Here is a 14,152-nt window from a genome sequence, read left to right as displayed (position 1 = left end):
CATTCAGTCCCAGATGCCTTTCTTCACCAGCTTCTCTCGCACCTTCTCATTTCTGTTCTTCTCATCTACCCTTTGAGTAACTGAGGCCTCTTTTTTTCCCCGCAGTGCTCCTTCAGCAATGGGGGGCATCTCTTCGCTGCCGTGAATGGGAATGTGATTCACCTCTACTCCAACAGCACCTTTGAGAATGTGACCAGCTTGAAAGGACACAATGGGAAGGTATGGTGGCCTGCATCTGATCTCCAAGAAACTGTAATCTTTCTCAATCCCTACAAAAACAAGTGGGCATTTTGTTCTCTCTCTGCCTATTTCCCTCTCTGTTTGTGCATCCCTCTCTCTTTCTCACCAGCTATCTTTCTTTTCTCTATCCTACTACCTTTTTCCTATTCACCCTTTCTATATTTCACCCTCAAACACACTTTCTGTGTATCTCTCCTCATGTCTTTCTCTCACTCTTTCTTTACTCCTCTCTCTGCCACTCTGTCTCTTTCTCGGTCCCGCTGCTTTGCACTCTCTGCCCCTCTCCCTGTCTCTCTGCTTTTCTCCTTCTGGCTCTGAAAAGTGTTGGTATCTACAGACCCCAAACATTTTCTGGTGTTCTGGTGGTGTTTGATATAAGTGTTGGCATTTGTGAGTTCCATGTCACCTTGCCGTCCTGTTGACTGCAGGTGCGTTCCATTGCTTGGACCAATGATGACAGCAAACTGGTGTCCTGTGGCATGGATGGCGCTGTCTATGAGTGGAACTCTCTGTCAGGCAAACGAGAGTCTGAGTGTGTGCTGAAGACCTGCAGCTACACTAGCGTAACCATCACTGCCGATGCCAAGACCATCTTTGCCGTAGGATCGGACCAGACACTGAAGGAGATCTCTGATTCCCAGGTGAGTTCTGGATTTCAGCAATGATATGACAACTATGCATCACACCTGCACTTTGTTGCAATAAACTCTGATAATCATGAAGTTGTCACTGTTAACTCCTCTAATAGCCCTACAGCTATATCTGGCATCTCCACTGTTAACCCTACAGCTATCCATTGCACCGCCTAACCCAAATGCTATCCCTGGTACCTCCACTACTAACATAAATGCTATCCCTGGTACCTCTTCTGTGAGCCCTACAGCTATCCCTGGCATCTCCTCTTTTAATCCCATTGCACCTCCTCTGGTAACCCAAACGCTATCCATGGTACCTCCTCTGCTAACCCAAACACTATCGCTGGTACTTCCTCTGCTATCCCATACGCTATCCCTGGCATCTCCTCTGTTAACCCTATAGCTATCCATCACACCTCCCCTATTAACTCAAACGCCATTCCTGACACCTCTTCTGCTAAACCTACAGCTATCCATCACATCTCCTCTGCTAACCCTAAATATATCCATGGCACTTGCCCTGCTGCCCCTACACTTAGGCATGGTACCAGCTCCATCAACAGTTCAGCTTTCACTGGCATCTCCTTACCCTACAGCTATCCATGGCACCTTCCCTGCTGCCCAGACATTTAGGCATGGTACCGCCTCCATCATCAGTTGAGCTTTCAGCTTCCCTTCCCCAAGTTCAGGAAAGTTCCACAAAACTCTTGGCATTTTAGTTCTCAAGTTCAAAACAGTTCCATATTTCCTTGTGGTTCCCTTTCCTACGTTCAAGGTAGCAGAGTTCTGCACATCCTTGGGGTTCCCTTCCCTACGTTCAATGTAGCACAGTTCCAAAGGAAACGGTCTTGAGGGCTCCGTCCTCAAGACCGTATTAAAGTTCATCAAGTCTTAGGGTACGCTTCCCCAAGACTTCAACTTGCCAACGTGCACCTGGTCTCAGTCTTTCAATGTTCAAAGCAAATCCAAATCAGCCTAATACTCCTTTGAGGTAAGCTTAACAATTCAGTCAGCTTATTTATTATTATTATGAATTTATTTAATTTATATTTTATTTTTATTTAGCTTACTCCTTCTTGGTTTTCATTAACAAGATCTTTGGCTTTCGCAGCTGAGGGTCTCGCTGGTCTTGGCGCAGTTGTCAGACCACAGTCCACCCATTACAGGTCGTGCAATAGGCAACCCTAGGCTCTTTGCCTCACACAGGTTCTTTTGCGTCTTCCCTGTATGAATGTTCACATTCACTTGGCTTCTCCTTACCAGCCTCTTGGCTTTGCCACATTGCGTCATATATTCTTGCCAGTCCTGGGCCGCACCACACTGTATTCATGCATAAAGTTCACTTTGTGGGGAGTTACCTTCTTTACTGCCTCGTGGCCATGCTCTCTCGCAATCTTTCACTCTTGCTCTCTTGTCGCTTACTTTGCTTTCTTCTTGCCTCTCATATTCATTCATCACCTGGTCGTAACTTTTCCCATAATGGTATTAATTTGCTTTGCTCAGAACAGTTTAATTCAGTTCAGTATTCAATATTTGTCAGCATTTGCTTTGCTGCTTCATTTTTACCCAACCTGCGGCTCCGGGTTCATTTAATTATTCCCATACTGCTTTGCTCATTCAGCATTCGCCTGCTTTCCCACAGCCTTGAGGAACACCCCCGGTCAGAGTGACTCTCTCCCTTCACTCACCAGTCATTGACGTTTCCCCCGGGCAGCTGTCCTGTTTATCTTTGGCTTCTGCGGCTGTCGTTCCTTTAAACGCAAGCCCCACTCGCACTTCTGATGCTCTTTTGCTCTTGCTGGCAGCTCTGCTTCCCTTCTGTGGTTGCTGGCGGCAACTTGGTTTCCTTTTCTTCTGCTGCATCTCTGGCTGCGTTTCTCCGACCACAGAGGCTCCCACACCTGTGGCTTCCTTACGGCCCGCCTTCTCCTGGGCTCCACAGGTCCTTTGTATCGTCTGCTGGCATCCTGGCTTCTCTGCAGGACCCACTACGGCTGCCTCCTCACAAACTGGACTCCCTCCTGGACCCTTCCACACCAGCCTCCCTGCTGGTCTGAGTGTTGCTGGTTTCCTTCTTTCCTACACTCCTGCAACCACTTGAGATGTCGCAGATGTGCGTTTCCTGATCTTCACATACTGGGTCCCTGCTTCCATCATATTCACTCAGCCTTAATCCTCCTTTGAAAGCCTGGTCTGCAAACTTGGTGTCTCTCCAACTCTCTCTCACCCATGCCACTATCTACAGGCACTCTGCCCCATCTCACTCTTCCTCTTGGAATGGGCTGTCTTCACCTCCTCTCTCCTGTCTTCTACCTCTATACTCCTCCTCCTTGGAGACTTCAACATCCACCTTGACTCTGAAAGCAAGCGTCCCCAAACAGCACGATCCTCCCCTTTAATGAGAGACAATGAAGGACTCTCCCAAAATGGGAATAAGGCCAAGACAGAGTGCGGGTGAGCGTAAATGGGAGTTTATCAATCAGAATTGGGCATGCAAAGAACTCTGCAAACTCCGAGAGCGCTCTGTCTGACAATAGCAAAGACAGGCGTATATATTTACAAAAAACGTCATCAAAACCTACATACTATAGGGGGCACAAGTTCATTGGGATTGGGTGGCGACGACTAACTATAGGTGCTGCTGTGGCGTGGTTGGTCTTGGCTGGAGGACGTCACTGGTCACCCTCGTGGGTTGGGCTGGGCCTGGCAGGTCGGCTTGAGTTCATCCGGGCGGTGTTGGTGTGCCGAGGCGGCCTGTGGCAGAGATGAATGCCTTTTCTGACTTACTTGCCCTCTGCCATGCACACCGCAGTCATTCAGTCATTTACAGTTATATTCTCTTTAGTAAATCTTTCAATAGGTTAATGCAACACAGGAGGAATGCACCTTGTGAGGGGTCTGGAGAGAATATATCGAGGCCTGGTTACTCGTGGTCTGTTGACCGGGACCGTAGGTCGAGGGGCTAAGCTTCGGGGACTGGGGCGGGTGGTACAGGTCTTTCTGTCTTGTTAGAAGTGGTTATGGATGTTTCGCTGTGTGTTGTCAAAGTGTTGGGTGTCCTGATTGCACAGGGCCATAAGTCTAAGACAGTCTGGTGGGTTGTGGGGTTTACGAGGAGGTGCTTGAGTTTAAACTAAGGTTTACTGCTGTGCTGTAAATAATGCAGGTGGCTGGCCGCGGCCTTGGGTGCTGCAGCGGGGCTACAAGTCTTTGAAGCGGCTCCAGTCGGGTCGGGGGAGGCGTGACAACGCAGAGCGGGGCTCTGTTCTCATGTCTTGGCAACCTTCTGGGGGAGGGAGGGGGATACATCGAGACCTTGTACGCTTTCACAAAGGTATCTCCCTCGTGTGTTGCCGAATATAGGTAAAGACATCACAAACATTTGAACATTTTCTAGAATACTTATTCAAAATCACTTCACAACATGCATTTAAACTTTGCTGGATGTATCTCGATTATATCCAGTCCGCGCATCATATTTGTACGTTATATTCTAACAGCTACAGTGTTTTAATTACATGCATGTATATATTCGCAGAAAATGAGGTAGTGTTTAGATCAGTGGAGTACATAGAAAACGACCCGCCACTGTACGTGACGGTGGTAGCATATGAGGGGCTCAGACATTCACACATGATGAGTGCACGCTCGCGCATTCTTTACATGAGTTCATAGTATAGTTGCATCCGCTTCCTCGTGTACTCTAGCAGCATTAGCTTTAGTTATGGCGCGAAACCATGTGGGGTAGGCTTCCCAGTGATACACGCAACGAACAGATCCCTGGAGCGTTCCTTTATCATTAGCATCCACCTGTAATGGTGCGAGCCCGCCGTAGCTTATATCACGGGAGCATACTCTCTCATTCTAATACATTCTACAGGCATTTGTATTATGTGGAAGAAAGAAATAATGCAAGCGGTCTTGACATTAATATATACATATACATAAAGACTGTCTGCCATCAGAGGACCATTTTACTGTTCTTCTCATTGTTCAGGCCTGCTGGCCGGGTCAGGCTGATAGTGATGGTACACTGCGGGAGGTGAACTGTTACAATGTTAGCGTATTGCGCTAGCTCATGTCCGTCTTGTTCGTGGGAACGTGCTCGCAGCGGATCTGCCAGGGTGCTGCAGCAACAGGGATGTTCTCCAAGGGTGGGGGCCGCGCTACAGTGTGCTGAGCTCACACCATCTGTACCGGGCAGAGAATGGTTTCTGGGCCTAGCTAAATTTGTGTGGCAATCAATACATGTGGGCACTCGATACGTGTGGGCAATGTCTCCAGTGGGTGAGCCCCCCACCACCTGGGCCCGGGTGGCATGAGGGAACGCCCAATGGGCCTAGTCCTCACCTGGGGAAGAAACGCAGGCGAGAGGGGTCTCCTAGACCAGTTCTCCCCTACATTTCCCCCCTTTCGTTACTTAAGTAACGAATTCTTTAACTCCTCTATCCTCCTACATTCTGCTTCGTCCATCACCGCCTCATCCCATGCAGGAGTTCCTTTGATAGGCATCCATGCTCTGCACACCCCCCTTAAACTCTCACCTCTCCTGGCGTATTCATCTGGGGTACACGTAAGATATATGCATCCACCATCTCCTTCCAAATCTACCCACACTTCCTCGTACCATTCTAGTATGCGGGGCTCTTTGATGGTGGTGTGCCAAAGCTTATCTACAATATCCTTGTCGTGATACATGGGCACCAGTTGGTACCTAGGTGTGTTGTCTACCCCTGTTTGTACTTGTGCTTCTTGCATCGTTTTTATTGTACCGTGTGAGTTGCCCATTGTCACCATCATCATTGCACCATTTGGTACTGCGCTGGCACAGACTCGAAGACCCACCTGGCATAGGCAGAAAATCAAAAGGAGGAACACCACAGCTGGCATCAAAAATTTCATTGTTGTTCCAAGCCATGAGGGGACCCAGGAGAAGAGGTTATCGAACCATGTACTATCTTCCGCTCCGCCTTCCATCTTCATTTTTTCTCCTAGGTTGTGGACTGCTTCGATCACATGGGACAGGGAGCCGTTCTCTGCATCTTCAGAAGGTACGAAAGTGCAGCAGGCACTTCCTATTTTTCGGCAAACACCGCCGTCCATCGCCGTCAACAGGTCCAGGACATACCTGTTTTGCATGGTCATCAGTCGCAAAGCTCTTAGTTCGACCTTTATTATGTTAAAACCTTCTTCAGTGTCGTTCGCCAGCTGAATTAATTCCCAGCGGGTTATCTGGAGCCATTTTGCGTTAGCCCTTGCTTGGACACTTGATACGAGCGAGGCAAAAAATGTTTCTGCTGAGCTGAATAATCGATATTTGTCTGGGATCTGGGCCAATAGTTCTGATGATGCCTTTGATATATAGTTTGATGCTCGTCTGTTGCGGGTCAGCACCTCTCCCTTGCTTCCAGAAGACAGGACATACATTTGTGGTTCTGCAGTTGGTTGGGCCACACTCTGTTGTGTGCGTTCCTGTGTTCTTTTGCTTCCATCAATGTGGCTTTCAGGTATCACCATTAGAGCTGAGTGCAGAGTGGCCATTGAGCAGCTGCCACTCCACGATGGGGGGAGGTGTAGGTATGCCTGGTTGCCACATACCCAATACGTGTCCATAAGGGCCACAGTCCCTTTTCTTAGGTCTGGGATAGTGAGGGTTTTGTTGCACTTCTTGTTCGTCCCCATGGACGTTCTCCCCTCTCCTTTGAAACATAGTTCATAGTCTATTTCATTCTGCAACTTGAAAGGCTTTTCGATGGGCGTAACCCAGGTTAGTTTTGAAATGTGTCCTCTCCATACGGGTGTGCATGTTTCTTCTATCCATTGCAATTTCTCCGGTGCCACACCCCTCAATGCTTCGGCTTTACACATTACTTCTTCGTTCTTCCACTTGTTATCAGAAAAAAGTGTCCCTTCGATTGCAAAAAATGGTTCTTTCAAACATACAACCCCTGACGGTTTTGGGTAGCACGTTTTCTCGTTCTGCAGCATTTGAAAAGTCACTTCATGTGCCTGGAAGGTGTTCTTAATCCTGCACAACATGAGATGAAGGAGACATTGGGCATCTATAATCGGCAACTCTTTGGGTAACAGTACTTTGGGTGTACCTGATGCATGAGGGATGAGGGAGCAAACATAACAGCTCTCGTTTGTTGTTTGTTTAGCTGTGGCACTCATGTCTGCATACCACTTATTTGTTTGGTGGGGGTGTCGTGGGTCTTCCATCTTATCTAGACCTAGCCCATAGTACTCATCATACTTCCTCCTCCCTGTTTCCCTCTTCCGTCTATTGTTCTTATTTCTCATATTCTTCCCGATTCCCTGGGCAAGGGACAAACTAGACCCCCCTTTTGCTTTTTTGATCGGATAAATACAAGTGTTACATGGGGAGTTTGAAGGCACTATTATCCCTTGTGCTAGTAGGGCATTTATTGTCTCTTTTATCCCTTCTTCAGCTTCACGAGACAGAGGATACTGTTTAACTCGTGGTAAAATTGCTCCTTGCTTTAACTTTATTACCACAGGCTGTACTCCATGCAACAGTCCCACATCATGGGGGCCTGTTGTCCATAAGTTGTTTGGTACGAGCCTCATGTCGTCGTCAAAAAACGACGGTGGTGCTCCTACCACTGTCATCAATTGGACGGGAGTCTCCCTTCCTTGTATTAAAATATCACAGGGCATCGCTATTTCCATCACTATTTCACCATCCCCTTCTGAGTCTGAAAAGAGATCCTCATCTGTTACTTCTCGTAGGGCGATGTTGGCGTTTGTGCATAGCACTGTGCGCCACTCACACCCTTCCTCGTCCAATCCGATCACAGCTATTCTTTTTGCTGACACTTGCACAGCGTGCAAATCTAACGATACCACTGATCCTGGTGCTGTGTTGGGGCATACTATGGGGCGGAAGAGGAACTCCGCCGGGATCCTCCAGTCCATACTTCTCAGCTCGGGAATTATGAGGGCCAGAGTCTTCAGCCCTTTGATAAACATTTCCTCGTTTTGTGGCAGTCCTCGTATTTCCTGCGTGGTTGTGTAGGCTTGCACTACCAACATTGCACGCAAGGGGCATATCCCGGGTGTGGAACACACTATCCCTCTCTCGGTAAATGATATGGTCATGTTGAGTTTACTCAGGAGATCCCTCCCTAGCAAGTTAATTGGGGAATGTTCGTAATACAATAAGGGTGCCTTCACAGTCTTACCCCCCACTGTTACATCCAAAGCTTCTGTGTAAGGAACTTCAACTACAGCCCCAGAGAACCCCTGCGTCTCTAACTTCCTGTTAGATAACGGGAATCGGCCCTCTCTGATACATGATTTCTCCGCTCCCTAATCAACCATGAATATAAATTGCTTGTCTCCTATCTGCGCCCCTACCAATGGTTCCTCTGCTGCATTGTAGGTGGTGGATAGAACTGGACACGCAAGTGTTCTCTGTGGGCTGTCCTATGCGGGGTATCTCGTCGCCCCTCCCTCATTAAAGACATTTCCGGAAACTACCGACATGCCGCTGTAAGGTGCTGGCACTGGGGCCCCGTTTGCTGTTGTCGCGAAAGGGTTACCTGGCGTGTATTGCATGCTGTCATTGTTTTGGGGGTGGTTCTGTGTCCTATACTGGTGTCCTTGTTGCTGGGCCGTGGTACCCTGGCCGGGGTTTCTTAGGTGCTGCTGTCCCATTGGGAGACCGTATGGGCTTCCCGGGTGTGGATGACCATAACTCTCCCCTTCCTGGAACCCATTGTTTTGTCTACTTCTGCACTCCCTGGAGTAATGTCCCCATCGTCCACAGTTCCAGCAACTCCCTTGGGGGCCCCTGGGACCCTGCCATCCATTTCCTCCCATTCCCCCATACCCCTGTCCGCCTCCTCTCCGGCCCTTGTACCCACCTCGTCCCCCTCGAGGGGTCCACTCTTGCCACTGCGAACTTCCACCTTGCTCCTGCTCAGTCCACTGCCGCTGTGCTGGTCCTGCCCAATTAGTTGCCACCTTCCTTGGAGTGCTATCAGCCCCTCCTCCTCCTCATCTCCCTCTCTACTGTGTGGGAGCGCGGCTACTGCTGCTGCAACCTTCACTAACTTTGACTGTACTAACTTCGCCTCGTCTGCCAATCTTTTCTGCGCCACCTCCTTCTCCCTCTCTTTGATTCTTTTACAATGGTGTACTATTATGCTCTGAATTTCTGGCCATCCCTTTGCTTCAATGCCTGCTATCTTGTCAAGCGCCTTCTGCACTTCCTTTGGGAGCCCTCTCTTTATAATAAAATAAAATAAAGATGTCGACTGATACCAGGGCGTGCTCGTTTCTGCTCTCCACATCTCTTGGACCCGAAAAATATAATCCATAGCCTCTTCCCCGTCATTCATTGTACACTGCATCACTGACTGCAAGTCCGGTGTGTCTGGGAATGTTTCGCGTAAGGCATCCCACACCCTGGCACGCACCGTGTTAAAGGATGCCCCATCATGGCAGTCACAGTCTAACGTTACTCCCGGGAAACCGGCCTTAACCCATACCCTTTCAGCCTGATCACCTACTGCTGATACGAGTAGACTTTTTACATCTCCTATGGCTAGGGGTACCCCGGCAGTATGTTTCTCAAAGGCATATATCCACTTACTTGCCCCTCCTGACAACGGGGGCAATAGCTTTAATAAATTGGCTTTATCCATCTGTGCCCATGGGATATAGTTAGGCCTCCCTCCTCCCCTGTGTATCAACGGGAGCTGTAGCCTTCCTTTTGTCGTTCCGTCCGGACCCGTTTGAGCTGTTGATGTCCCCAGTGATGCCATTTTTCCCACTCTGTTCCTTAGTCGCCCCGTCCACTCATCATCCAGGGTTCTCAATGAACACGTACCTTCCTCCCCTTCGCTTCCCCCTCCTATCGCCATACTCAACCTGTCGCTTTCTTCTACCTCGTCCCTTATATCACACAGCAACTCTTCTCTAATTCCCCCCCGCCTTTCTTCGCTTGCAGCATCTCCCTCTCCGGGCCCTACTTCTATTATTCGCGTTGGTTCTTCCTCAATTCTGAACAAAATCTCGCCCTTTTTCCACCCCTCTTCGGGCTTTCTATTTTCACCTAGCGCTCTGGACGTACGCCCTGATCTAGTTGCATCTAGTGCTGTTCGTTCGCATATGTCTTTTATCCTCGAGAGCTCATCCTTTGCTATCGTCAGTCTTGATTCTAAATCATCTGTGAGCTTCTCTATATCTACCCTTTGTGCGCCTGCCTGGGCTCGCTCCCTCGTGCTTTCGTATGGCGGAGGTGCCGTGGGCCGGAGGGGTGTAGTATCTCTCGGGGGAGGTATGTAAGTGGGATCACTGTACCCCTCTGCGGGCACAGGCTTCTTTATTATCGGGTACAAACTTATTACCTCTACTGGTGGCGCGACACTTGAGCCTTCTTTGACATCTCTTTGTATTAGCAGTGGATTGTCTGTGGTGGACGGGAGATCAGAATTTAGTGCTGGTGTCTTAGGCGGTGGTATCTCTTCAAATAACCTCCAAAGATCTAATATTTCCCTCCTATTTTGCAGCTGCTTTCCTTTGTATTTTAGACAAATGCATGTGGCTACTGTATCCAGGACACTTTTATCAAACGACCCTCCCTCGGGCCAAATCTGAGGTAACCCCTCCCCCTTTAGCTCGGTCACCCATTGGTCGTGATATTTTTTAATCCGCTCCACGTATCCCGGGAGATTCTTACAAATATGTGATAAGGGTGTTTCAGCCCCCATCTCTGTGCCCTCCTAGTGCTGGTGTGCCTAGTGTTTTTGCAACTACAACGTGAATGTAGTATCAATATTATTCTTTATATTTTACTTCACATTCAATGTTGGGTCCCTTTGGGCTCTCCCCCTCCCTGACTGCACAATACAAACTGGCCGTACACAATGTCTATTATGTTCTTTTTGAGGGGCACATACAAGAGCAACCCATTCTTTGGTTTGACAATGTCAGACTGGAAATCCAAAAAGGTACTCACACACTCCACTATATTGACGTTATCTGAAGAGAGAAAAAACTTTTATCCGACCACACTTATCATGACCATTTAACTATTATGCACTTATAATCGCTCACACGTTCACAACGCTAAAATCTCTTCTAGCACATACGAGGTGCACACACCTCTTGGCACCATTCACCATTCAAGCTGCCCTCCCTTTCCTCCCTAGCCGGCTGTCCCTAATCGCCTTATTTGAATATCTAGATGCGCATATATATATAGATATTAACCTGTTTCCCCCTCCTTTTAATAGGACTCTGTTTCTCTTACTGTCTCCCCAAGTCTGTGCTAATCACAGTTCTTTATTCTCCCCCCTACCCTAAAGAAAAGGAAAGAAATAATAGCGGTCACTAATGTACTCTCCGTGTCCCCTTTTGCTGAACACTTTTATTTTATACTCCACTTCTTCATATATTCCCAGTACTAGTCAAGATAGCACTATGCGGCGCCGCCTGCCACCCCCTTTCGGAGCTAGGTTCCCGTCACTTTTATCTCTTATTCACCTCTTAATCCTAATGGCCATATGCAAAGAAAAAGCAAGGAAAATTTTTAAGATGATCTTTAGTAGATCTGCGTACCCCCTCTTCGTTTCCTGTCCTACACTTCTCTCCCCGCTCCCCTTAAGATCGCTCGCACTCAGTACTCACGTGCCCGTCTTGAACCGATACTCTCCGAAACTGGGTCCGTCCAGGCAGTGTCGCCGTCAGCTCAACAGTCAGCCCCGGCTACGGCGAGCGGTACTCAAAGGGGATTTTTCAACCGGGATCCCGTACCCCCTCTCTATCGAGTGCGCACTTCTTAGTGTACCGGTCGCCGTTGGCGGGCAGCCTCCCGGAGCCGGCTCACCGTGCGTATCCCTTTTCGACCGGAGATTCTCGTGCCAAACGGGGACGGTTATAAGGAGGTTAGGAAGAAATAAATATCACGCTATCGGGGTCACCACTGAAAGCAAGCGTCCCCAAACAGCACGATCCTCCCCTTTAATGAGAGACAATGAAGGACTCTCCCAAAATGGGAATAAGGCCAAGACAGAGTGCGGGTGAGCGTAAATGGGAGTTTATCAATCAGAATTGGGCATGCAAAGAACTCTGCAAACTCCGAGAGCGCTCTGTCTGACAATAGCAAAGACAGGCGTATATATTTACAAAAAACGTCATCAAAACCTACATACTATAGGGGGCACAAGTTCATTGGGATTGGGTGGCGACGACTAACTATAGGTGCTGCTGTGGCGTGGTTGGTCTTGGCTGGAGGACGTCACTGGTCACCCTCGTGGGTTGGGCTGGGCCTGGCAGGTCGGCTTGAGTTCATCTGGGCGGTGTTGGTGTGCCGAGGCGGCCTGTGGCAGAGATGAATGCCTTTTCTGACTTACTTGCCCTCTGCCATGCACACCGCAGTCATTCAGTCATTTACAGTTATATTCTCTTTAGTAAATCTTTCAATAGGTTAATGCAACACAGGAGGAATGCACCTTGTGAGGGGTCTGGAGATAATATATCGAGGCCTGGTTACTCTTGGTCTGTTGATCGGGACCGTAGGTCGAGGGGCTAAGCTTCGGGGACTGGGGCGGGTGGTACAGGTCTTTCTGTCTTGTTAGAAGTGGTTATGGATGTTTCGCTGTGTGTTGTCAAAGTGTTGGGTGTCCTGATTGCACAGGGCCATAAGTCTAAGACAGTCTGGTGGGTTGTGGGGTTTACGAGGGGGTGCTTGAGTTTAAACTAAGGTTTACTGCTGTGCTGTAAATAATGCAGGTGGCTGGCCGCGGCCTTGGGTGCTGCAGCGGGGCTACAAGTCTTTGAAGCGGCTCCAGTCGGGTCGGGGGAGGCGTGACAACGCAGAGCGGGGCTCTGTTCTCATGTCTTGGCAACCTTCTGGGGGAGGGAGGGGGATACATCGAGACCTTGTACGCTTTCACAAAGGTATCTCCCTCGTGTGTTGCCGAATATAGGTAAAGACATCACAAACATTTGAACATTTTCTAGAATACTTATTCAAAATCACTTCACAACATGCATTTAAACTTTGCTGGATGTATCTCGATTATATCCAGTCCGCGCATCATATTTGTACGTTATATTCTAACAGCTACAGTGTTTTAATTACATGCATGTATATATTCGCAGAAAATGAGGTAGTGTTTAGATCAGTGGAGTACATAGAAAACGACCCGCCACTGTACGTGACGGTGGTAGCATATGAGGGGCTCAGACATTCACACATGATGAGTGCACGCTCGCGCATTCTTTACATGAGTTCATAGTATAGTTGCATCCGCTTCCTCGTGTACTCTAGCAGCATTAGCTTTAGTTATGGCGCGAAACCATGTGGGGTAGGCTTCCCAGTGATACACGCAACGAACAGATCCCTGGAGCGTTCCTTTATCATTAGCATCCACATGTAATGGTGCGAGCCCGCCGTAGCTTATATCACGGGAGCATACTCTCTCATTCTAATACATTCTACAGGCATTTGTATTATGTGGAAGAAAGAAATAATGCAAGCGGTCTTGACATTAATATATACATATACATAAAGACTGTCTGCCATCAGAGGACCATTTTACTGTTCTTCTCATTGTTCAGGCCTGCTGGCCGGGTCAGGCTGATAGTGATGGTACACTGCGGGAGGTGAACTGTTACAATGTTAGCGTATTGCGCTAGCTCATGTCCGTCTTGTTCGTGGGAACGTGCTCGCAGCGGATCTGCCAGGGTGCTGCGGCAACAGGGATGTTCTCCAAGGGTGGGGGCCGCGCTACAGTGTGCTGAGCTCACACCATCTGTACCGGGCAGAGAATGGTTTCTGGGCCTAGCTAAATTTGTGTGGCAATCAATACATGTGGGCACTCGATACGTGTGGGCAATGTCTCCAGTGGGTGAGCCCCCCACCACCTGGGCCCGGGTGGCATGAGGGAACGCCCAATGGGCCATAGTCCTCACCTGGGGAAGAAACGCAGGCGAGAGGGGTCTCCTGGACCAGTTCTCCCCTACAACTCCACAATCTTCACCTCCTCACTCTTCAGTCATCTCCGTACCTCTCTTTCCCTCTCTATTCTCCCTTCTGGCCCTACCCACTCTGCCGGACACACTCTTGATGCCTTCATCTCCTGTGATCTGCCTATATCCAACCCTCTTACCACTTCTCTCTCCTGGTCTGACCACTCTCTCATCTCTTCCCACCTGGGACCTCTCAACCTCTCTGACTGAGCCTCCCCCAGCACTGCCAGCCTCCTTCGGGGTCATCCGACCAATGAAACGAGTTTCAGTCG

The 14,152-nt window shown here is 48.9% G+C and overlaps 1 protein-coding gene across 1 annotated transcript in view; it reads left to right on the top strand.

Moving 5' to 3' along the window:
- The window catches only part of CFAP57 (cilia and flagella associated protein 57), a 348,360-nt gene that overhangs the window by 155,500 nt on the left and 178,708 nt on the right, over window positions 1-14,152 (top strand). Inside the window, exons 9-10 of the mRNA XM_069642449.1 lie at window positions 106-219; window positions 669-881. Of these exons, the coding sequence (XP_069498550.1) occupies window positions 106-219; window positions 669-881 (327 nt within the window). The remainder of the gene's footprint in view (window positions 1-105; window positions 220-668; window positions 882-14,152) is intronic.

This window comes from Ambystoma mexicanum, chromosome 1q (assembly GCF_040938575.1).
Source record: "Ambystoma mexicanum isolate Mex_15411 chromosome 1q, UKY_AmexF1_1, whole genome shotgun sequence".
Lineage (NCBI taxonomy): Eukaryota > Metazoa > Chordata > Amphibia > Caudata > Ambystomatidae > Ambystoma > Ambystoma mexicanum.
Note: the sequence above shows the minus strand (reverse complement) of the source record. Positions and strands in the feature narration are given on the sequence as shown.